Raw genomic sequence first — 24,724 nt, forward strand, 5'->3', positions numbered from 1 at the left:
GCTCCTGGGGAGGCACAACCTGGGACAATTCCAGAGCCACTGAGCCCTGGCACTGAGCACTGCCTGGATTTGGGGGGATCTGGACACCCCCTGGGCCATGGACTGTGCTGTGATCCTGCTGGAATTTGGGATCACACCTCACGGGGTACAAGGGAGGCTTTTCCCAACGGGAAAGGGAAACAGCCTGCAGTGCACAATTCCTGTCACTAACTAAAAACAAGGCAGTAGTATTATTCTTCCCACATGGCTTCGTTGTAAGAAAGAATTTGGGCCTTGCTGTGCACTTCTAAAACCTTGTAAAGTTTCGAGAAAAGTCCTGTTTCATTCAGATAAAATTCAATCAGACCAGTGGAAAGAAAAGTTTAATATCTCACGGAGTCCATCTAGTGGAGATCACAGTGAGAACAACCCCAAAAAAACCCACACAAAAACCAGAAGCTCAGAAAACATTCATACACTGATGCAAATGGAATGAGTGGACCAAATTATTTACTGGAAATTGCAGTGTAATTATTTCCAGAGACAACACAGCCTTGAGGCTTTAAAATTCTTACCCGAAATATTTGCACAGCAGCTTTATCTGATTTCTTACTGATTTAAAGCAAAATAACAATGACATAGAGTAAAAAACCCAACAGACAACATCTGGTTTTTTTTGACTTAAGTTTAATAGAACTATTTGAAACACAGTTCCAACACAAGTGTTCTCTCTCAGAAAATCCTGCTCAAGTCCAACACCACAGACAAACAAGACTGAGATCAAACCAGGTGGTTTGGTCCCTGAGTAATTCCTGACTTGTATTCTGGATCAGAACCAAAACGTAGATTCAAAGTGAAATTCAAAGTGATTTCTCTGAAAGTCAGTTAAGTAACCTATAAAAATTGTTAAAGAGTTATTTAAAAGTAGCATGTGCTAAAAACAAAATGGCATATTACATTTTAGCAGACTCAGTAAAAACTCCAAATCTTACAGGTGAGTGGGTAAATTTTATCCACAGATATTTTACTATTATTAAGGAAAATATGATTTCGTTAGTTTCTTTGAGTGTGACCAAAAAAAAAGAAAAAGTTACCAAATTTTCCATTACAAAAGTGTTTCTATTCACCTTGAATTTCAGGAAGGAATCTGAAAAATCACTTCAGAATTCTGCCTTTGATTGAAACAAGGTCTGCAATCCCCTGCGAACGTTACACAGCTCCTCTTCTTGCTACAAAAAAATTACACTTATCATTTTTATCACTTATCACATGCTTTTGAAAAAATTCCGATTTTATTTAATGTATTGTAATCCTGGTGCACTGAACCTGCTGCTTAACATCTCAAAGATGATACTTTTCAGCATTAAGACTCAGAACTAAACGAGTCTGTTCACATCTCCCCGTGGCTCCCACCCCCCAGGTAAGGTTTTAAATATGTCAGTGACATTTGCATTCTGACTAATTTTTATTTTTGACAGGAGACTAGAAATCAAAATTTTAGTAATTTAGTGTTCAAACCTCACAAAATAAACAAAAAATGAGGACAAGATAAATTTATTTACCATTTCTTTTAGAAATTTCTCTTGGAGTCCTTTTATGTCTTCTTTCATCAGATGCATCTACGAAAAAAACCACTGAATGCATCTCCTCTGCTCACCACTGCCACCACATTTTCAAGCAAACAATGATATCCCTAAATGTGTCATAACCAAGAGATACAGATGAACATGCAGCCACATGCCTATGGAAAAGGATGTTTTATATTTTTTCTTTCTTGGATGAGCAACACCAATAAACAAAGTCACAGAATCCATAATAAGTCCTCATAAATGCACACACCTTGCAGTGGGTGAAATCTAGGCATAAACAATGAATATTGTGAATTTAAGGGACATTTTATGGCAAAAGCTAAAAAAATATTATGTATCATTAATATAATGGTGAGGATAAAATCTTCAGGAAAAAAGTCACTACTGCTATCTGTGGGTACAATTGAGGAATTATTAAAATGAGCAAAATAGAAGTTCACCCTACCTCTGAAGTAAAAACATTTTCTTCCAAGCCAACAGAATAGCAGATATTCTTTTCAAAGGAAGTTTTAAGAACCTGAATTCTAAAGAAATAAAGGCAATTCAAGCAGCTTTGCTACATAAGAACTTCCTACACAGAGCACAAATACATCCCCTTGTTAGGAGTCTATTTGCATTTAAAGCATGGATAAATATCCCCATCATTGTTACTGCTGGAACAGTCCCTCAGGTACGTGGAGAAATTTAGCTGGAGAATAATTACATGAACATTTTAATCTCATTTAATCTCATTTTCTCATCAATCATCTCTCTTTTATGGAAGAAGTTGCAGAGAGAAGAGGAGTTGTGCTGATCTCCCTCAAGTGAACAGAACACAAATCTCATCCCAGGATTAGGGAACCCTACTGACCTCTGCTGCTCATTTTTCATGTATGTACTAAAAGACTGGGAGTGCTTTTTCCAAAAGGTCTGGAAAGAAAAATATTAAGAGATGCTCATCAATGGGAACTGATTTTCCAAACTAAAAGTAATTAATTTCTAATATGAACAAAATGACAACGACAGATTCAACACAGAAGGGACAGGAGTTACACAGCCCCCACAGGAGCTGGAAAAACCCAGCCCATTAAAGTACTTGTAGCAGTTTATTGTAGGAGGAAAAAGTACAGGAATTCATATAGTGGATACATGTAGGAAAACACAGAGTGACCTTGGGATTCTAAGAGCATCCAAATGCATTATTTGAAACTTGACCCAACTAGAAGCAAAAAGGTAAGGGCTTTGAAAATCAAAATTAATGATATTAAGTTAAAGATTATGTGAATGATCTACAGATTCTACCAGAATTCCCTCGTACCCATGATCAAACAACTAAAATACAAACCAAGAATTCTTTTTCCATTATTTTCAGGGACTGAGAATCCTTTTCAAATTTCTCAAGTTCCTCAGTGAGAGTAAAATGAAATTCATCCAACTGCTTGATCCTACCAAAACAAACCAGGTTATTTGCAGAAGGTATTCATGCATTTTAAGGATGTTTTAGCAGAAACCTGCCATTACTGACCTGCATTCATGGAGTTGGTGACTCATTGTTGCCAAATGCTGATGGGCAGCTCTCAGTGTTTGCTTATTATAATTATCCATTTTCCGGGAGCGGTTCTAAGAGGATGTTTTAACATGAAATTCAGATTATTTGCACTTCAGAAAAAAACAACCCTGTAATACGTTCAGTGTTTTAACTGCTTAATATCACAACAAACCCCCTTTTAAAAATGTAATTGTGTGGTGCAAGCCAAGCTATCCCTCATGTGCTCATGTACCCCCCAAGTGATGCACATGAAGGGTCTTGCCTCAATTTTTTTGGTAACTTCTTTCTGGAGCTGCTGACAAATGCTGATGGTTGAGCAATCAGGCTTCCAGAATTCCCCATCCAAACCAGACAGGTCATTTACAGATTGAGTGGAGACCGTTTCAGACACTGAAGAGAACAAAAACAAAATGTCAAATTCAGTCTTATAAAGTTCCCAATCTGAAGTTAGCACAGGGCTTGGGACAGATTTTGTTCTGTATAAATTTATGTCACCAATCAGATGGCTGAAGCCAGTTTCTATTTGCATATCAATTTTCTGACTTTTTATATGGATCCAGTCTCTAAATATTTGGTATTTTTTATTCTTTGATTTAACATGTGAAATGCCTTTTTATGGATATTCTGTTTCCTTGTTAAAACTTGTAAAAAATTTGTCATATCATTTTAAAACTTTGCACTGTCAGTCCATGACCAACCTCTGCAAGTAACAGCATCATCTGTTTTAAATAATTTTTTGGGCTGTAAACTTATTCTTCTCCTTCCTTTCTTTTCCTCTTCTTTGCTTGTTTCTGCCTCATCAGAGCTGCTTTCTGTAGTGCTGTGATAAATTCGTTTGTGGAATGTCTGTACACTCGGTCCTTCAATAAACATGGAAACAATGCTGGATTTTAGCATTATTTAGAACTATCAGATGGGAGGATAAGGAAGATTTTGTTCATACATTGGATGCAAACTCTAAGAGGATGTACCTTGGCTTTAAAATGTGAGAATTATATAGGAATTAATACCCATTACATTTATAGAGGGCACATTTAACTGACTGATGAGCAAGTCTGGGATTTTTTCTGATAGAACTGTTATCCCCATTTTTTCCCAGTATCAGTAGGAATGCCTCTTTATTTAGAGCACAACTAACTCTTTACTAAAGCTGCATTTTGGAGCCTGATTTTCATACTTTTTTGGGATAATTAAAACAGCAGAAAAAATGAGAAAAAGAGTAAAAAATAGAATAATACTGAAAATATATAAAATATAAGAAGATTAACAAACGTTGGCCATATTATCATGCCAAATAAAACATTTTTCTTAACCCTTATGGAGACATATAGGAAGGCTTTTTCTTTAAATTAAATGTCTGTACCTGACTCATTCAAGGGGGAATAAGGTTCTCTAATCCAAGACTGTACTCTACTCCTGCTGGACAGTGGGGATGGTGCTACACAACCCTAAAAGAAAAGTCACTGATTTATTTATTAGCTTCAACATTAAATTGCTTTTAGAAGTCTCCATCAGAAACTCACATTTATGTTGTGAGAAAATAATTTATTTTCTATTGGAAGTCACTAAGAAAATATTTACTCCTTGTTATTTAAAAAAATATGAATTGTAACTGATCTTGTTGGGATATAATTATTTTATTGTATGAAAATGATAAACAATTATCTAATTAATCTCCAGTATTTAAAAATTAACTATTAGGTCCCAAAATCTGTGTTAAATACTGAGATGCATTTCCCTTAAACCTCAGCACCTGGAAAGGAGAGAACAGAGATACCAAGCTGCAGCTCTCTTCTGGAGAGCAAGCAATGTCCTAACTCACCTCTTTACTTTTACTGAGAGGTTTTGTGGGATCCTGGAGTTTGCCTTTAGCACAAACCATGTCTGAAAAGCAAGACTGGAGACTTGAATCCTCTTTGTTATTCCCCATTTCCAGCACAGCTCCCTTTGCACGTTTTCCACTGTCAGCTTTATATGTTGTTAAGCTGAGCTACACATTAAGGAAAAAAATAAAATCATTATTGAAAGGAGATGTCCCTTAAACGTCACCATCTGTTAACTGATAAAGCAAAAAGCTGCAGGTCTCTTCTGAAGAGCAAAGAATTTAGGAACATACCTCCTCCTTATTTTTGGGGATAGGTTTAGTGATATCCTGAAGCCTTCCTTTAGCAGAAAACGTGTCTGAAAAGCGATGCTGGAAACTTGAATCTTCGTTATTGTTACAGGTTTCTGCTGCAGCTCCCTTGGAATTTTTGCCACTGACAGTTTTGTATTTGGTTAAGCTGAGCTGCACAGGAACAAAAAACCCCAAACTTTATTGAGAGGAGAAGCAAAAAACAGCTGGCAGCCAAAAAGAACTTCAGTTAAAACAACTCTAGAGAAAGGTTAATGCTCTTACCACGGATGCTTCAGTTAAAACTGGTGAGAAGCTTTTCCTTCCAAATGCCAGCTTTGTAACTGCTGTCTCAGGGGACTGAGTTACACCCAGACTTTGAAAACTCTCATTTTGTGGACAGAAATTACTGGGAGAGGTTGCTCTCTCAGAGTTTAGCATTTCCCTGGCTTCTGGTGTTGATTCCTGCAGACCAAGCGACCTCTCACTGGAGCTGTGCTCTGGACTGACATCTGACACTCTCTCAGCACCTGGGAAACAGTTCCTGCACTGTCAGCACCAGCACTGGGGGGTACCCAAGGGCAGCCAAAGCCCCACTCTGCTCCCTGCTCCAGCCCTGGCAATTTCTAAGTCTCAGACTGGTGGAATTTGGCACAGGCCTTGCCACACTTCCCCCTTCTCCCTCTGCCACTGTTTCAGCAGTACCAGATTTGTTCTAACGCTGACAAAATGTGTTTCTGTATTACCCTGATGTCAAATAACTGCACCAACCTACAGAAGTGTTAGTGACATACTAATACAGTCCCTTCAATTATGTAGAACAACTGGAATTATGAGATCTCATTTTGAAACAAGAAATAAATGTAAAATTATACTGCTGTGATAACCCTCAATTAGCCTCCACCTCTTGATTCAATACTGCTAGACATTAGAAGTGAAAATACCTACATCTCATTGTCTCAAGGGAGGCAGGACTCTCAGGTGAAGGCATTTCCACTTCCTTCTGCTCTGCAGAATTCCTGGCTTGGACCAGTGTTTTCTGCACACAGCTATCCACTCTCAGTGGCTCCACAGGTACCATCTGCATTGCCTTTGGCTGCTTGGAGTCCTTGACTGCCCCATTCATATATTTCTATTAAAATACAAAAGTTATAAAAACATCTTCGTAAACACAGTGTCCAGAAAAGCTGGTAAAGAGAGATATAGATTTATTATCTATATACCATTGATCAAGCAGAAAGACCATCCTCAGAAATACTTAAATCCATAAGCAGATCAGGTTTTCCAATATCAAAAAACATTTAATTTCTTTAACTCAACACATAAATTTCTATTGTTATGAATTACTTAATTACTGGAGGCAATTACTGATGTTTCAGGATTTAATTAATGAAGTTTATAAACATTTCCATATATATTGACATGCTATACTAAAACAATGAAAATGTTTTATTAACCAGTGTTCCTTTACTAAAAATCCATTTGGATATTCAGCAAATGTATTGACACAACATTACCAGCACCACATCAACTCAACAAGATTTGGCTCACTAAGCCCTCCCATTTAAGGACATTTTCAAAATATTGTCACATTTTCAAAGTACAGCACACAGTAGTTCTTTGCAGCAGAATAAATCTCATATACAGAAACCAAAATCTATTATGACTAGGAAGATTATTTAGGACTGATTTTCTTAGCAGCTCAATACATATAATTTTTTAAAAAAGAGGCAATATTTAAAATACTAAAATTAACTTCAGTTTGCTTATGTTAGGCACTTAAAATTCAGGAGTATCAAGTACAAAGCAGAGCAGAATTTACTCTGAAAAACATGGCAGGAATGGATTTTTAATAATCAAGTGGAATTGCACACCTGTATTTTGGATTTCTCCCTAGAGGTGCATGTTGGAATCTCTTCTTCACTCTCACACTCAGAACTGGAAGGCTCTTTGTAATTTTTTGTTGCTGCTGCTCTTCGAGGGAGTTTTTTCCTGGTGGACTTTACTATCATTTCATTCGAATCCTGGGGGTTTTTGTTTATCTTTGGAAGAATAAAACCATCTTCAGTTAACAAGAATGATTAATACATACATAAGATAAAATGGCAGATTACTTGGTTTAATTACTTGAAACTAAAAGGGTTTAACTTCACCATAGCTCAGAGAATCCAACTATCAGTCCACTAAAACCAGCACCCAATGTACAAAATCATTTTAACTCACTCGTGACTGAAAAACCAACAAATATTACATGAGAAGAATACAGTACTTGAAAAGAATAAATTGTATTTAACAAATTATCTGGGAGAAATGTCACATATTTATGAAAGACTATTTTAAAACCGTTTCTGGGGGGAACTAAGATTTTTAATCTACATTAAAATTGTAGTTACAAATTTACACTTACCTTTTTCTTATTTGTATTTTTGCCTTTAGCTTTATCCATGTGATAAGTAGGTTCAGAGGATTTATTTGCTGTTACAATACAAGAAGGTGGAAAAATCAGGAAAATATTCAAATGCTTGCCATTAGTTTTAGCTGTAAAATAACAGAATCACTTTCATGCCCACAAATTGATTGATCAGTAACTGCTTTCAGCCCATTATTTTGAAAAAGGCATTTTTTAAATTGACAACAACTTGTACCTGTCCCATCCTCCCATAGTTTTCCACAGTAAAATACAGAATTTATGCAAATTGATCTTTATAAATGATTAGAACTAATTTGAAAATTCTTTATGCTTGGAAACAAGACAACAAAAATGTATATTTGCAACACAGCACATGCCATGCTGTGTACTTCAGATCAATGGACAAATAGTGCAGAATTTCTCAAATATATGGACAAAAAACCCCTTACTTTTGTCTGGGCTCTTGGGTTTCCTTGATTTTTTACTTCTACTGTAATCAATTATCTGGGCTTTAGGTTTCCTCTTGGATTCCTGCAGCCAACTAATCTCTGTCTTGCTGTCATCCCCTTTGTTTTCTGTGTCTGAGTCACTAAAAAGATGCTTCTTGTCTCGATTGGTTCTCGTCTACAAAACCCGAAAAAGTCCATAAATTACTGATTAATTTTATACACAATCTGCTTACATAACTGGTAATTAAAGGCAAGAGGACAAACTATGCTGATCCATAAAAATCTGAGCCTTACCTTTTTTCCTCCCTTCCCTTCTGTGCTGGATTTACTGATGGCTGTATTCCTTAATTAGAGAAATAAAATCCACCTTTAAACACTACATTTTAAAATAGTTGTTCTAAAGCTTTCTACTATTCCCGTGATATCTGGCTTAAGGATTCAAACAAGGGTACCTACTTTTGTTTCTACATTATTTTGGAATTACCTGTTCACCTTAAACCCTGAAGGTTGTGTTTGTTTCCCAGTTATCAGGAGGAGTACACAACAACAGCACAGCCCTTTCCAGGAGGATCATTAACCAAAACCCATCCCCCTCTATTCAGGAGTTTTTATCTCCTTCATGGAACACATCCTTTCCTTTTTAGCACCTTCCCAAAGGACCACCAAGGAACAGCCTAGGAGAACACAGCAATGATTATTGCTTAAAAAACCAACACAGCCAAGATATTCTTGTCATGCAACATTCCCTGGAATATTGTGACTGCCTGCTGGAGACTGCAGGCTGTACTAGAATAATCAGCAATCAAAACAGAACATCCTACCCTTTTCTGTTTGTCTCTGTATGAACACTCAGTTCAGTCACACGCAATTCTTGGATCTAAAAATGCAAATAAAGAAAAAACAAATGAAGGTTTTCATTGGTTATAGAATCTGTACAAAATTAAACAGGCCATCAGTCAGTAACTGCTAAGGAGGTTTTATTTTCTTAGTTATTACAGTCAGCAATTAAGTATCATTAATTTCTATCTTAAAATTTATTTAATAGAGCTGACAGTTCAAACCAACACAGCTGACTGAAGCTTTCAGTATGTCAAAGCAATACCAGAGCTCCCACCCACCTGCTTCACAACCTGCCTCAGTTCCTCCTCTGAGCCACAAGAAGCAAAAATATCTTTTATCATCATTAGATTTTCTTTTTGCTCAAACATCTGGACAAAGATGTCTTTAAAATGGTGATTAGAAGGATGCCAATAATGTTTTCAGGATAATACTCCTAAAGCACAGTTTAATTCTTGACTGAGGAAAAACATCATCATAGCCTGAAATGGCCAGAATCTTAAGACATATAAATTGTTCAATATTTGAGAATGCTGGAGGTATTTACAAGGCAAACTTTCTCCCCCACTTAGTTCACTGATACAACTTGGATTTTCAGATCTTAGTTATACTCTCAGTAGACATGTGACTGATTTCCTTTCTATTCTATTCATAACATAAAAGTTTCAGTTATTTCTTACTCCGAGCTTGATTGTAGGCTCATCAAACCCACTGATGTTAAAGTTGTAGACATCATCCCTGTCAAACAGACACAGAGATCATTTTTGTGACTGAATTAATGAACATTTCACAGAGTCAGGTGTGGGTAATCAGAAATTGTGTTTGAAAATGTTCTAACTACTTACAGAACACGACCAGCAGTTATATTAAGAAAAGAAGCAGTTTTTAAGGTCCTGTCCTGAACTTCTTCCTATCCATAAATGAAAAGTTAGCTCTTGACTGTGCATCCATAGACACTCATCTCAAAAAGCAACTTCCTCATCATGAGGATAATCAGGTTGATTAGCAACAGCTCAATATAGCAAAACATATTTGCAGTCAATGAATAATTAGCATTAACATCTACAGATACTTAATATTCAATGGTATTTATGAACTTTCCCTTTACACCTATTGACTTCCACCATGTATGTACATATTAACAACAATTCCAACAAAAGCTCTAATGTGTTACCTTGGAAATCCAGGATTTATTTAAATGTGTTCTAAAAATAAAGATACATTTTGTTAAATACTAATTAGAATATATTCCTTAGAATATTGCCTATATAAAAAAACCCTTATCAAACTCAGTAAATTTATTCATGCATTTAAATACAACCTCAATTAAATGGTAGATTAAAAAAGCCCAGTCCCTCTCATTTATCAGCATCCATGGGTACATCACAGAGACAGCCAGAGGCACACAAAGACAGCACAAAAGGAAATAGTCCACATCATACCTGTTAAAGCCCAGGGAATCTCTTGCTTTGCTCTTCACATCACTCTTGTCTCTGTATCTGTCACTGATTTTACTGATCAGTGATTTGGCTGCATCTGCCATTTCTTTAGACTTTGGTTTCTATAAAAAACAGTTTAAGACTCAACATCCAACAGAAGAACAAAGCTGCAAACAGAACTTCATGTTCCTAAGAACCCTCTAAACTTCATTAAATGTCTCCTAATGGATTCAATTACATTCATTTGAAAACCATGTTCCCTTGCATGACAGCAAACATAAACACACCAATTTTGAAACACTGAAAATTGGACAATTCTCTTAATTCCAAGTGGCAGAAACAAAGGTAAGAAACTCTCACTGTCTTCGACTGTTTTGGATTTGCAGTGTCTTTTCTGAGGGAAACATCAGGGTCCTCTTGTGCAAGGTCAGAATGCAAAGATGTGTCAGACACTCTGGCTGAAAGGAAAGTTTTAAACCACGGTTCAGTAGTAGTAGTTTCAGTATTTTTCCTTTCTGTATTTAACAGTTTCTGTTCCAAATGACCAACACTCTGCCTCTTCACTGAGGATGGTATCAATTCAATTTTCTTATTGGTTCTGGGTTTTTTGTTTGTTTATCTGGAGAGGTACTTCAAAAAGCTGAAGAAATGCTTTTTGTTTCACAGCTCTTTCACTACCAATAGTAATAATGGGAAAAACAAGCACCACTGCAAGTGAATTTCTCTGAATCTATTTTTGAGAGTAACAGTTGACCAAGTGTGACCATCACCTGGATGGGATGCACGTGCCAGTGACAGATTTGGCTTTTGCTTGTCCCCAGTTGTTACATTCTTCTCAGGAAGAGGGAATGTTCTTTTTTTCCATGTTTCAGTTTTATCAAAAGAAGTCTCCAAAAGACCAGGCAGCCTAACAAAGACAACACCATCCTACTGTCAGAACTTGACTCTTAATTATTTTAAAAGTGCATAATAAAATATGAAAATTAATAGATCTTAGAGATATCAAAGCATTTTACATTGCAACAAAATAAGAATTCTGGTAAAGCTTGCAAATTCCCCCTTCAAAGTGAGTGACAACGAGGACTTGGAATTCTTTTCCAGTACTTACAAAGGTTTGTTGCTTCTCCCAACTGGCTGAGAATCAGGAATGATATCTAACACTTCATCTAAATGAGACATTAATTTGGTGTCAATTCTTATGGCAAAAGAAAAAAATGAAAATAATTTTAAAAGTAAGGACTATCAATGCTGGTAAAATTACTTGCCTAAAGTTTGCTTTTCTGTGGCCTCTTGTACAACTTTTAAGACCTCTTCAGAATGCATTTGCTACAGTGGAATGACACCCAAAAGAAAATATTAGTGCAGAACCATAAGCAGTACATTCTCTAATAAAACATGACTTTCTTTCTCATTCCATGGAAGTGCTGTTTCACTATCTCCCCATGGTTTTTTGCCTCATTCCTGGATCTGACTTCCTGATCTGGTGTGTTTCACAAAATTCACTGTCTACTGTGCATCTTTCCCCAGTCTAAGAAACACAATAAGTAACACTGCCAGTTACAGCCATAAAAGCCAAAGAAATGCTCTAAACAAATCATTCTGTACATGAGAGCCTTTTCCAAAGCATGGCTGCACCAAAAAATGCTTCAGAGTCCCATAGTCTGGGGCTTGACCTCAATCTGAGCAAGGCAGACATTCACAACCAGAAACAACATCAAAATATTATAGTCATTGTTCAACAGAAAGAAAAAATAATCAAAAATATACTTAAACTGCAGGCCAGTGACACCTGTATAGTTTTGTTTTATAGTAGTGAATGACTGATCAAAAATGCACTAAAAATACCCATGCTTTAAATGCTGCAAGCTGAACATTTCACAAGCCCAGCTGAATGTATTCTATGTTTTATGACTATTTCACTACTGCATAATCTATTAGAAATTATTGCATGCACCTTTCTCCTATTATATACAAAGGAAGAACTGAGGTTCCAAAAATAGGAAGTTAATTCTGGACTGAGAACTGATGAGTGAATGCAAATTTGGCCTAATTTTGTCAGAGTTCAGTCTGACTTCAAACATGTTAAACCTGAATTTCAGAGGGCAAGAAAACATAATGCAATAAAGTAAAACATACTATTTTCTACAAGTCACTTGCTGACTGTAAAACTCTAGGTCTTTAAAATATGAATTAGGAACAAATTAAAATAGAAATTAATGTTATTCTAAGAAAGAGACTTAGCTACAGAGGACATGCATACTCCAGGAGGTTCCTGATAGGAATTTTTTGTTCTGCTCTCATTTATTGTATCATTGTCAGACCTCTTAGTAGAGCTGGTCATTTCCAAAGGCAATTTAAATCTCCTTTTAAAAGGAGTGGCTGAAACAAAACAGAGATGTGTCAGAATTCTCCCATTACAACAAGAAGAGTTTAGCCCACTGTCACAGCTATTCCATCAACTCCAAGAAAAGCTGGTTAGTTTTGATACCAGCCCCTGATGGACCTTTAACAATTCCATTGATTCCAGCCCTGTTAGGTGGAGATTAAGAGCCTATGGACTGTGGATGTCTGCAGGCAAAAGCAAAGCTTGTTTCAGGCTGGCTCTGGTACAAAGCAGTTGGTTTCTGAGTAAAGACTTCACTGTAATAGATTTTGACTGAGTTCTCAGCTGGCTCCAGCACCAGCACTGCCTGCCAGCTGCAGCAGAAGTGCCAGGTGACCTGAGCTGCTGGGAATGCAGCACAGCCCCTGCCTGTCCCACACCGTGCCCATGGACCAGCAGCAAGTGGCCCTTAAACATTTCCCATTGAAACATCTGCTCAGGAGATTTTATCACTTCTCCTTTTCATTTCCAGCTCTGCCAAGGAACACAGTTCATGCCTGAGTTTCAAAGACCATTTATAGTGTATTTTTACCCTGAAAGCACTTGCAAACTTACATGTGTTGACAAAAAACGGTGGACTCCTTGTGGACACACTTGTTCCAGGAATAAGCACAGATGCTTCAGACACTTTCCTTTTACGGGATGGAGTTATCTTGAGGAACAGAAAGAACTTGACCATAATACACTGATTTAAGGATGACAGTACAAAAATTCATAACATTTATTGCCAAGAGTCTCTTGACACTTGCCATTATTATTGCTGCTGCTGCACACGTCAAGGTAATGTGATTTTTATGCAGTTATATTTCAACAAAATATTTTTTAACTGAGATTCATGGGTTTTATTTTCTAAATTAATTCAATGAAGTATGGGCAAATCCTGTCCCTTGTCCACCAAGGGATTCCCTGGACATTCTGCAAAGCTACAAACTGAACAGGAACAGGTTTATGAACTACTGCAAGACACCCACTGCTGCACCATGAAATGGGAACTGTTTCAGTTTTTAGCCCCTCCCCAGCAGTCTCTGAGGCCATACTTGATTTTTCCATACTGGGACATTTGAGCATATCTTCAAAAACTTCTCATTAAACAGAATTCTCAGAGAATCATGGTCTAAAGATCATTAACAATTCCATTTTATTTCTGTCACATTACTGTAGTTTCAAAATACTAACAAATTTTTTAGCAAAAGGATTTTTACAGCTTAGTGTCAAGTCATAGGAAAAACAACCAAACCCTCATTACAGTACTAACTATATTCCAACTGTGAAATAAGAAGGGGTATAGACTATTAAATATACAAATATTTAAATTGACATAATTGACATGCATTTTCTCTCTACTCCTTTTTGTTTTGACACTCCTACTTACCTTGGAGGAATCACCTCTGAGTTTTTCTTGACTGTTATTTTTACTCTGAGACCTCAAACTGCCAGGAGGTTGCTGAATTTTGTATTTATTGAGTTTCTCCTCATCTCCAGATTTTTCTTTCAAACCTAGTGACAACTGACTTTCTGGTACCAGAACCTACAGAATATTTAAATTTCTTTTAATTTGTATACAATATTTGGATTTTATAATGCTCTATTTTTATACACACAGAGCAACTTCTTTACCCTAAGTAACACATCCTCCACTGGAGATTCTGATAAACTTCAGAGCTTCCACACCTTCATTTTGAAAAGTTTCCAACCTAACTGCTATTTTTGTTACAAGGATGGGTTTTTAAGTAACAATGCACATAAAAGAACTTGCACTGTGCATATTTGTCCGTTTTATTCTATGATTTGGATATTATTATCTTCCAAAAAACAATGCATACATACTAGACACCACTTGGCTGGCTTTAGACTTATCTATGCTTATTGATATTTTGAAGTCCTTGTTTTTACTGTGAATGATTATCAATTATGAATAATCAGACTAATTAAACAAACCCAAGAAATCATCTCAGCATGCTGAGGTAGAATACCTGTGATCCACTTTCATCAAAGACAATGTGGACAGTTGTTTTGACTACTGATGCAGACTGCTTCTTGCTGAACTCCTGCAAAAGGACATGTCAAAATAGACACTCTGCCCTTTTTTTAAACAGGAAACAAAATATTTAAGTGACAGATCATAAGTGTGTGAAATCAGATTACACATGAAAACAGATTCTACAAATTCACAGCAGTTTCATCCCTCATGAGTTCCTCAGTCAGACTTCAGGACAAAGCAGTTTATTACAAGCAGCGGGGAATAAGGTGTAGCTCGCTAAAAATGTTATAATAAATGAGTAAATGCATGAATGTTAATTGCACTGCAAAACAAGACAGTTCATGAATCATTTTGGAAAGTATTTGTAAGCAACCAGGTCGCAATTCTGGAAAATTAAATATGCAAAAGTTTGACATTAAGGTATGGTGTTCTCGTTCCAGCCTGGTAATTTTTGTTGTAATTCATTTTCAGTCTTGGAATGAAAGAAACATTTCAGGTGATTGAGTCCAATACTGCTGAGCCCACCACTAACCCTTGTCCCCAAGTGCCACATCCTCATGTGTCACACGGAGTCACTGCTCTGGCAGCCTCTGAAATCTTTCAGTGGAAAGATTTTCCTCAAATCCAACCTAAACCTCCCCTGGTGCAACTTGATGCCATTTCCTCTTGTTCTTATTAAGCATCTTTCCCAAAGCTGCACAGATGATGCAGTTCTGCAGCAGTGATGTTCATGAGAAACTCTTGGTATGGAGAGAGCTCAATAATCACAGCTGGAACATTTATATGGCAATGAGACATTGAGTTTGAATCAATTAAAAACTATTCAAAATGTGTTTCAATCTTACCTTACATTTATGAAATCCATAAATCTTTATGATCACATCTTTGATTTCCAAGATAGAATCAAAATATAAAAGAAATTTTCCTCCTTCAAGAGTGTTCACACTCATTGGGCTTTTTAGATCTATTGTTAATAATTTCTTTGAATCTTTTTCTGGACAAAAACAAAATTTGAAAAGCAGCTTCATTTCAATTTAGCAGCATCTCACATAATCTTTGTCAACACATGACAGATTCCTCAGTTCAGGTTAATATTTTATTTAATTCCCTCTAATCTATAGTAATTTTATTAGTAAAACAATTCAAAATTTAATCTTTTAGAAATACTTATTCTGTATATTAATCCACAGAATTTTCTTTCAGGGTTACTTACTATAGCTGCATACAAATTACAGGTATTAACTGTTCTAACAAGTTCAAAAGCAATATTGTTACCTGTCATTGTCTTATGCCTTACTTTGTATTGAAATAACTCTAAGACATAATTATTAAATTATTTTCCTGAAATCACACCAGCATGCTCAAAGTGCAGATGTGACTGCAGTGCAATTTTGTACCTGATAAAAACAGTTCCTACAATATTTTAAGTGAGAATTCTGCTTTACTAGAATTAAGTCAGCTCTTTAAGATTAATCAACTTGAAATTAGATTGAAAATCCAAGTTTGAACACAACAGAAAAGCCCCATTTTTCAGTTCAAATACCTTCCAGGCTGTACATGCTGACATCATCTTCTTGTATAATGACTGTTTCCCACTGATGATCCTGACATGAAAAACACATTTTGAAAGATAGAAAAGTATTATATCACAATTAAAAGAAATCCAGTGATCAAAGTTATTCAGTGAGGACAAATTTCCAACTTTTTAAACCTCTGTTACAGAGTGATAGAACTTGTGCTTCACCATTGCTCACTACACGTGTTAAACTATTCCTGGACAGCACTGGGAAGTCATTACTGTGAAATTATTTGATCTAAATATCAACAAATCTGGATTTTTTTTAAAGAACCATCAGCACTGGAACGCACACATAGGTTCAACATGTTGAACATGGGGAAATAAAATCTGACACAGTCCAAGGAGTGTGTATTTGCTGCCCCAGGACAACCCAGTGGGAAATAGAACTCAGCTTACTGCATCCTCTGCTGCCACATAGAAGGAAATACTTCTGCTGCCAACGTTGAAATCAATCCAAAACTCTTCCAGGTTTTCATCCAATGGTATCTGGAGCTAAACAAAAAGAACAAGATTAAAGAGTAAGAGCAGAGAGCACTGATTACTACCAGCTAAGAAGCTTCATGTTGATCTGAACCCCTAACAAACTTTCAGACCATGTCTATTTGTATACTTCTGAAAAAATGTAATTTTTTAATCTCTATTTTTTCTTAACTAGAAGACAGAAAACCTTACCTCATGCTTATCAAGAGCTGCTGATAAACATGGGAATGTAAAGACCCTGTAAGAAAAGGATATTTTTTTCAAGTATTCTACAATGCTGTAAATAAATTTTGCAGATCTGAACATAGCAAATGTATTGTTTTCATAAACTTTACAGACTTAGAGATGCCAGCAAAGTCATGTTTTTACTCCAAAGAGGCAACATGAAATTTAATCACAACATAAAAATAAAAAAAAAAAATCAGCATAAAAAAAATCAGTTTTACCTTCTTTTGTCTCCAAGCATGCCATTCACCTGGTTAAGAAATTTTCTGCAATCCTATTAAAACACAAAAATTTCTTAAAGAATTGTAAAATGGCAATTTCCCTCCCTGGAAATATTAGTCACGTGACTTACTGTCTCAAACTCCGAATCTTTAATTCCTTTAAATGCAGTGGACACAAACTCCATGGGAAACCACTGGGAGGCCAGAACTGCCCTTTGCTTCTCTGACACCATCCTGCACAGAGCTTCTGTGATGGCCACTTGTGTGTCATAGTCTGCAGCACAACACAATTCACAGCAAGAGCAGACTGAAATAACTACTGAGCTGGAAAATATTCTCAGGAAACTGGGAAAAGCAGTGCTGAACATAATATAGACCCCATTAGATCCAAATATGGAACCCACAAAGGATAATCAGAGAAAGAAGTATGGGAATAATGACGATTAAACCAGTTGTTTTTCAAAATGAAACCAACCAAACTTTCCAGGACTGTCAGAGCCATATCAGGTGTTTAAAGAAGAGAGAGCTGTTTTCAACTTTCATCTCTCTGAGTTGGGAAATTGTTGGATACCAAAGTGATCCCTGAGGGAAGTTAGAGCACTACTACCCATGGCCACAGCTCACAGCCTCAAAGGCTGACTTCTTTATTATTTTTCCTATTTGAAAACTTTTCTTCTACAGAAAACCAAAAACTTCAATGACTTTTCCATACACTGACCACACAGAAACATTCCAGGTTGCAGACTGTTTTCATGCAGTATTTATATTTTTCAGCTAACCCTAACCATAACACTCTGCAGCTTCCAAATGCCTTCTCTGGTTTCTTAATGGGTCTGCATCTAATTTTTAAGCAGCTCAATACTAAATTAAGTCCCCTGCTCACCTCCAGCATCCAAAATTGTCCTCCCCATTTCACTCCTGCCAAACAAAAGAATATTTCATCAAAATGTGACAGCAACACAAGGCCCAGAAGAAAGGTTTATTACAAACTTTCAGTGTATGAGACAAACCCCTGATTCCATGGAACTCCAAGACTTCCACGGGTAAATACCTCTGTGAGCACTCCTTGGGAACCTGAATCATCTGACAAATAGGATTTTGATTTTTTTGCTTCTCTGAAGTGCTGTAAAATTACTCCCAGTGTGAACAGCTCAACCTTCCAGTGACTAATTCACTGTGCTTTAAGCACATCTTAAATAGGAATTTAATTATTTTATGACAAATGGGATGGGGAGAAGCCTGATTCAGACAGGGAAAGAGGAAAATTCAGGCTTCTAATGAGAATAACCCATGAGAATACCTGTCCACAGCCACTAACACAGAGAATTCAACAGCAAGTGCAGAAGTTGAGTTAAACAGGGACCAATCTGCACAACAATTTAGTAAAAACTGCCTCCCAACTCTGCAAATGATGGAATGATATAAAAATGATACTGAAGATCATTTACATGACAAGCAACATCTCCTTTGTAGAAAGTATCTTTTCCCTGGCATCTCGAGGGATCTTGTCAAGCAATAAATTCAGTTTTTTTATTACCTAAGAAGAGTGGAAAAAAGAGAGCAAGATTAAATAGAAAGTAAGTTTGTTAAACTTTGAGTTGTTCTTATTTTGGGCCCTTGTAATGTATTTCATACCAGTGAAGAAAGCAACAGGCTTAAGTAACTGCAAAACAAGAAAAGATGAGGTCTACATGACTTTAAATGATATTTATCTTACTAAAACAACCTCACTTTCAATAAATTACATTCATTTCAATGGGAACAGTAGTTGTTTAACAGTTGTTTCTTATTTGCAGGTTTAAATACAGAAAATCTTCCCAAGCTAGAGTTCTGTCTGCAGTTGATTGCCGAGCTAAAGTGCACCTGAAATTAACATTAAAAAGCCTTTCCTCGGGGGATGTTGCCTTTACCGAAGACTTTTTTGTAACCTTCCCTTTCTCTAGAAGGAAAATCCCCTGATAACCTGAGGTTACTAAAATAAACAGGAGAAATTTGGAGAGTACTGGAAGGAATGCAGATTTCCTGCAAGTGACTAAAGACTTTACAACCAACAACCTTAATCCTTTCTAGGACTTGTAGAGCACATTTTTCTTCCTAGGCCTTTGTACAGCTTCCTCACCAGAACTTTAATATCAGTATTTTGCATTTTGATCTTAAAAAAACCCAACAAGCAAACAAAAAGCCCCCCCACCACAGGTCAGTAATCTGAAACAGCCCCAACATATAAACAACAAAAAATCCTAGAAAAACATTATACAATCCTTCTGATCCTAGAGCACTACAATATTCTCTTTTTTGTAGCATCTGCACAGTTAAATAGTTATTTAACTGTGTCCACAAAGTCTGTTAAGACACTACCCAGGAAAGTGCTGCTTAGAAAGAAGGATGTTTACCTCCTGCTGAACATAAATATTAATTCTTGCATCAGTGATGAGGGAACATGTTCTCAGAACAAAGTTTTCGAGTACTTGCATTTTACCTAAGAAACAGGAAAGAAAGAAAGCAGAATTGAAATCAAGAGTGTATTAGGGTGCCCCCTCATTAACATTTGGGAAAAGATTAATTTTCATTTAGAAATAAAATACAGCATGTCTGTATTTTTATAAAGGATTAGTGATATGTGAAACAGAATAGTTACTTCAATTTATAGTAACCATGTTTCTATTCTTGTGCATCACTGTGTAATTCCCTTGGGTAGGAAATTATTAATTTTTAAATGTAACTGGTCAATCCTGTAACTCAGCTCTCTGAGATGCAACTCAGGTGCTGGAATTTATCTCCTCAGGGCCAAGGAAATGAGCCTTTCACTTTGATCATGACACCAAACAGTCTGTGGGGACTTTCTCCCCAGTGCCACACTGAAAGGTAAGGGTAGGGTGACATTCACAAGGACAAGGTCAATAAGGAAGGATCACTGGGCTGGGGCAGGACCTTAGAAGCAACTTTTTTTAGGAATAACTCAATTCATTTGTCATGTCTGAGACTTAATGTGCTTTTATATTACTGACAACAGCAAGTTCCAAGGAAATCTGTCCATAGAGAAAGCTCAAACTAAAGCTGACATCACAGGAATGAGAAATGTGATCCTTTGTGTGTCCTGAAAGAGACATTTGAAACTCTCATTTCTGCTTTTTAAGCTCACCTTCAGGTCTGCTATCACACACAGTCTGCAATAAAAAAAAACAAAACAAATAATTTTTATAAAGGAACTATTACAGCATAAAAAAATCAGGCAACATGTACCTGAAGGAAGTAATCAAAAACATTTAAGATTTTGAAATTATTTTGTCCCTAAAAAAGAATCTATGAGATGATCTCTACTAACAAGTGTGTTTTCCCAAAATTACATTTCAGTTAAATTTACTGAAATTATTTCACCAATGACAAAATTTTTTATGAAATGAACTCAAATTTCTTATAAACTGGACTAGCAGACCAATAATGGGTGTAATCAAAATGTGATCAAGACGAAATTTTTTTTGTTCATTGAGCATTTACTGTTTTTTTCACTTTATTTCATGATGCCAGCCATGAACAGAAATTAGTATGAATACAGCAAACTGTTTAACCCAAATTATTTATAATCTATTTCAGAAGTCATTATACTGTTAACTTCAGGAAGACATTAAATAGAAACATATTTAAAGTCCTTTTATTGCTAAACTAGTAGCAATCACTTTGACAAATTTTATTATCAATGTAGTTTTACCAGCAACATGATGAAGAAATCTTCAGCCAGACTTGTAAGCATTTCATTCTTTTCATTTCCTCTGAGGACCAAAATTCCTTTTAACTTTTCAAACCAATTGACCATGTAAAGGGAAAAGAAAGGTAAATCTATTTTAATAGCCTGGAAAAGGACAATGGTTTGTATTATGCTTAAGTAAAACTATACAAACTCTACAATGATTAAAACAACAGCATCCCCACTCTGCTGAGCAGATGTTATCCCCAGAACAAAATTCTTCACTCAGGCTAAACAAAATGAGGCGATTTTAAGGACATTTTAACACAAAAGCTGGAGATCGACTTTGGCACCTGCCACCACGGACAGAACAGCTGAAAATTGAAAATGGCTGAATGAAAGTGTTGTTTGATGGTGTGAATACAAGCATAAAGTTATCATCCTGGTTTTGTTTATTATTAAATTTTGTTTATTATTTTGGGCCCCTGTAATGTATTTCATACCACTGAAGAAAGACTTCAGTAACTGCAAAACAAGAAAAGACAACGAGTTCTACATGACTTTAAAGGGTACTTATCTTACTAAAACAACCTCAATTTCAATAAATTACCTTACTTTTAATGGGAACAGTAGTTGTTCCAACAGTTGTTTCTTATTTGCAGGTTTTTTATTATTATTATTATATTGTTTATTTATTATTAAAGTAGCTGAGAAGGCAATTGAGTAACTGTGATCTGACACTGTAATTCATTTTCTCCAGAGAAATCTCTGGTGAAAGCAGAAAGGAAGTGGTGTCTGTTTTTCAGTTTTTGCTGAGTTACAAATGATTACTGTATCTAACATGCAGATAAAAATAACACCAAATAATCAGAATAGCCCTAAAATCTGCTGAAAAAGCAGGACTACTGTGGGAATTAACAAAAGATAATTAAATGGCACCAGGAAATTCTAATTCCTGACTCAAAAGCAATATAACAAAACACATGAAAATATATCTTGTTTCAATTGTTGTAGGCATATCTAAATTAATTATATATTGCATGATTTGCAAAACCCTCACTGGGATAGAGCAGCATCCCTTTGTAAGGGGTTGCTTGACAAAGAACATTTAAATATGAATAGTCTTTGCTGCAAAGTTACGGGAAATTCTTAATTCTGACCAAACACTGAGCTGCTCAGCACTGAAGCATTGCTTATGCCCTTTATTTGTATTTATATATTTATTTAGAAGTTCACAGATGCTTTATGGTTTTACTTATCCTTCCAACAAGACCGTGTTTTATCATTGCTGGGAGCCCATCTTCTCCTGCTATGCTGATTTTTCTCCCACATTTCTGAACAGCATTCACTAAAGTAGAAATGCTTTTGAATTCTTGTTTGTCAAGTGCCTGAAATCGAAATTACAACATAAGCTTTAAAGTGAAGTCCCACAAGAACCCATCTTTAATTATCCAGACGCCCTTTTTGTACTCAAAAGCCACCTTAGCTGCAGCTTGAAGGAGAGATTTTATTAATAAAATTTATTTTGGGTTCTTAAATCAACTGCTATTGTGAACCAAGCTAAATTTAGAAAGTCTTTTTCACCCTCTTCCAAAGATGCTGCAGACGATTTTGATGCAGTGATTACATTACCCAACACAGAAGCTTGTCCAATTTGTTGACAAACTGTTTGCTGCATTTGTGAGAGACATTTTCACATTCTTCTGTGGCCAGAAATTGTTCTAAGGATTGGAAATCCTTTTTTCCTGTAGCTTCATCAATTAACTTTTCAAACTGTAAGCAATATACCAAAGCAACTGTATTACTGTATGCTTAACACTGATATAACACATCTAGTTAACAGAGATCTAATGCAAGCTTTATACAATCACCTGCTGCATTTGAAGCAAATATTCTGAATCACAAAATAATTAAGCATAAAACCTTAAGTACAGAGCACCCTATCTAATACATTAATCCTGAAAATAATTATGCACTGAGATTTTAATTATTTGCCTTAACTGGCTTTTGTTTCCTCATATTACAACTAAATTCCTAGAGAAGTGTTTGTCATATCAATGCCCCTACCTTGGTGTATTTAGTATTTGACACTTCTGAGCTACCTTATCCATTTTGCCCCTTTATTCTTTCTAAATTTCATTCAATTACAACTGGATTTCAGCATTTTGATCTTAAGTATCACCTCAGTTGATTAACCTCTGCCAAATGCATACAATATCTTTTCCTCAGTAGCAATTTCCAGTTCCTCTTGCTTTCCACCCAGCTACTTTGCACTAAGCCATGCCAAAAGAAAATCTCTTCCTACCACACTGCACTGCTACACTGAAGACTTTCCTTACCATTAAATGTTAGTAATTAAAACAATCAAAACTCATATCCTGCTCCATCAGCACATACCTGCATGGCATTCCTGGCTGGCATTTTTGCAATTCACCAACTCTGCTGCTTAAAAGGGAAAAATCATCACACTTTAAAGAGGTTTTACAAACACATTTGGAACCAGTCAAAACACATTACAAACTCCACAAGGTTTGTCAGTGTATAAATGCTATAATATAATGATATAAATGCTATATATGCTGTTTAAGCACCTGGGGATACAAGGACACTTTTTTGCATGAGTAAACAATTGCTTAAAGGAAAGGAGAAGAAGGAATGAGCAGTTTCTCAGCTGGAAACTAAGGCAGAGGGAGCTGAGAGGACCCTCAGGATTTCCCAGCAAGGAAAGAGCAAAGAAGGTCAATACCAGGTGAGTCAACAGCAAAACTCCATTAAAGGCCTCACATAAAATGGTAAATGAAATCATTTAACACAAATATGATAAATGACACAGGGAAAAAGAATTCTTGATTACATATACAGTGATGGGCTCCAAAGTGACTTTTAGCCACCAGCTAAAAGCAAGATCTGGGTAACAGAGATTTCTGAAAATGGTTTCTTAATACTCAAGGGCAGGCAAAATAGTTGCTTTGTCGAACATTTAAGAAAAGCAACGAATCTGTTCATGCTTTGTATGGATTATTTTGCACCAACCAACCCATGTGCAGTCAACAACCCGCAGCTTTGGTCTCCCCATCCCAGACACTATACAGACAAAAGAAATAGTGATTAAAGACAGGGAATGACTTCTGCAGAACATCAATGGGAACACAGCCTAACTATTCCTGTACTAAATAATACGGAAATAACAAACACAAGGTGATTTTTAATTACTTTTTCCAACACAAGAACACAGCGGCCTCCGCTGAGGCCCGCGCTGTCCCCTCACAGCTCTCCTGTCTCCGGCGCGGTCACACAGCCCTGAGGAGGAGCAGCACAATCCGCTTTTCCCCACAGGAATCCGCCTGGCCCCGCCGCATCCCGGCATCACCGCGCGCCCTCAGCGCGGGCCGGGCCCGGCCCCGCCTCTCAGCGCCCGCCAGCCCCGCCAGCCAATCGGCGGCCGGCAGCGCGGGCGCGGGCCAATGGCGAGCGGCGGGGGGCGGGCGCTGCGGGCCCTCAGCGCGGCCGGCGGGAGCGCCCTCAGAGCGGCGGCCGTTGTTGCTTGGGCACCTGGAGCTGCCTTAGCCTAGAGCCGCTGCTTAGAATCGATTTCTGCGTACACACAGAAATTACTGGGCATGACTTGTTAAACCAGAATCCATTCCTGTGCTTAATTTAGAAATGCTTTCACTGCCCTAGTAAGTGCAAAGACACACTCGGTTACAGACCTGCTGTGGGCAAAGGGCTTCGGCTGACGTCTGTGGTGTTTATTATGCCGAGGGAGCTGGATAATGTGCTTAAGTGGCATCCAACAGTGCACTGGATAATGTGCTTAAATGGAATC

The 24,724-nt window shown here is 36.8% G+C and overlaps 1 protein-coding gene across 1 annotated transcript; it reads right to left on the reverse strand.

The window, feature by feature from the left end:
- Positions 1–621: 621 nt before the first annotated feature.
- On the reverse strand, positions 622–24,260 carry SYCP2 (synaptonemal complex protein 2). Its single transcript, XM_088175202.1, has 45 exons — positions 24,112–24,260; positions 23,296–23,340; positions 22,531–22,671; positions 22,158–22,286; positions 20,923–21,027; positions 20,356–20,380; positions 19,607–19,692; positions 18,662–18,750; positions 18,097–18,131; positions 17,345–17,487; positions 17,214–17,266; positions 16,960–17,005; positions 16,684–16,779; positions 16,252–16,312; positions 15,554–15,702; positions 14,701–14,775; positions 14,100–14,255; positions 13,283–13,379; positions 12,605–12,723; positions 11,610–11,670; positions 11,453–11,510; positions 11,115–11,251; positions 10,705–10,802; positions 10,348–10,466; positions 10,080–10,110; positions 9,751–9,815; positions 9,586–9,643; positions 8,890–8,945; positions 8,363–8,411; positions 8,069–8,243; positions 7,617–7,684; positions 7,084–7,251; positions 6,158–6,341; positions 5,495–5,739; positions 5,213–5,383; positions 4,919–5,086; positions 4,460–4,544; positions 3,795–3,956; positions 3,359–3,486; positions 3,073–3,167; positions 2,893–2,992; positions 2,419–2,477; positions 2,014–2,092; positions 1,542–1,598; positions 622–1,208 (listed from the first exon to the last, which is right to left on the reverse strand). Exons 2-45 carry the CDS (start codon positions 23,317–23,319, stop codon positions 1,140–1,142), a joined length of 4,374 nt encoding a protein of 1,457 aa, XP_088031328.1. The 5' UTR covers positions 23,320–23,340; positions 24,112–24,260; the 3' UTR covers positions 622–1,139.
- Between the last annotated feature and the right edge of the window lie 464 nt (positions 24,261–24,724).

This window comes from Sturnus vulgaris, chromosome 17 (genome assembly GCF_052056855.1).
Source record: "Sturnus vulgaris isolate bStuVul1 chromosome 17, bStuVul1.hap1, whole genome shotgun sequence".
In the NCBI taxonomy this organism is placed as follows: Eukaryota; Metazoa; Chordata; class Aves; order Passeriformes; family Sturnidae; genus Sturnus; species Sturnus vulgaris.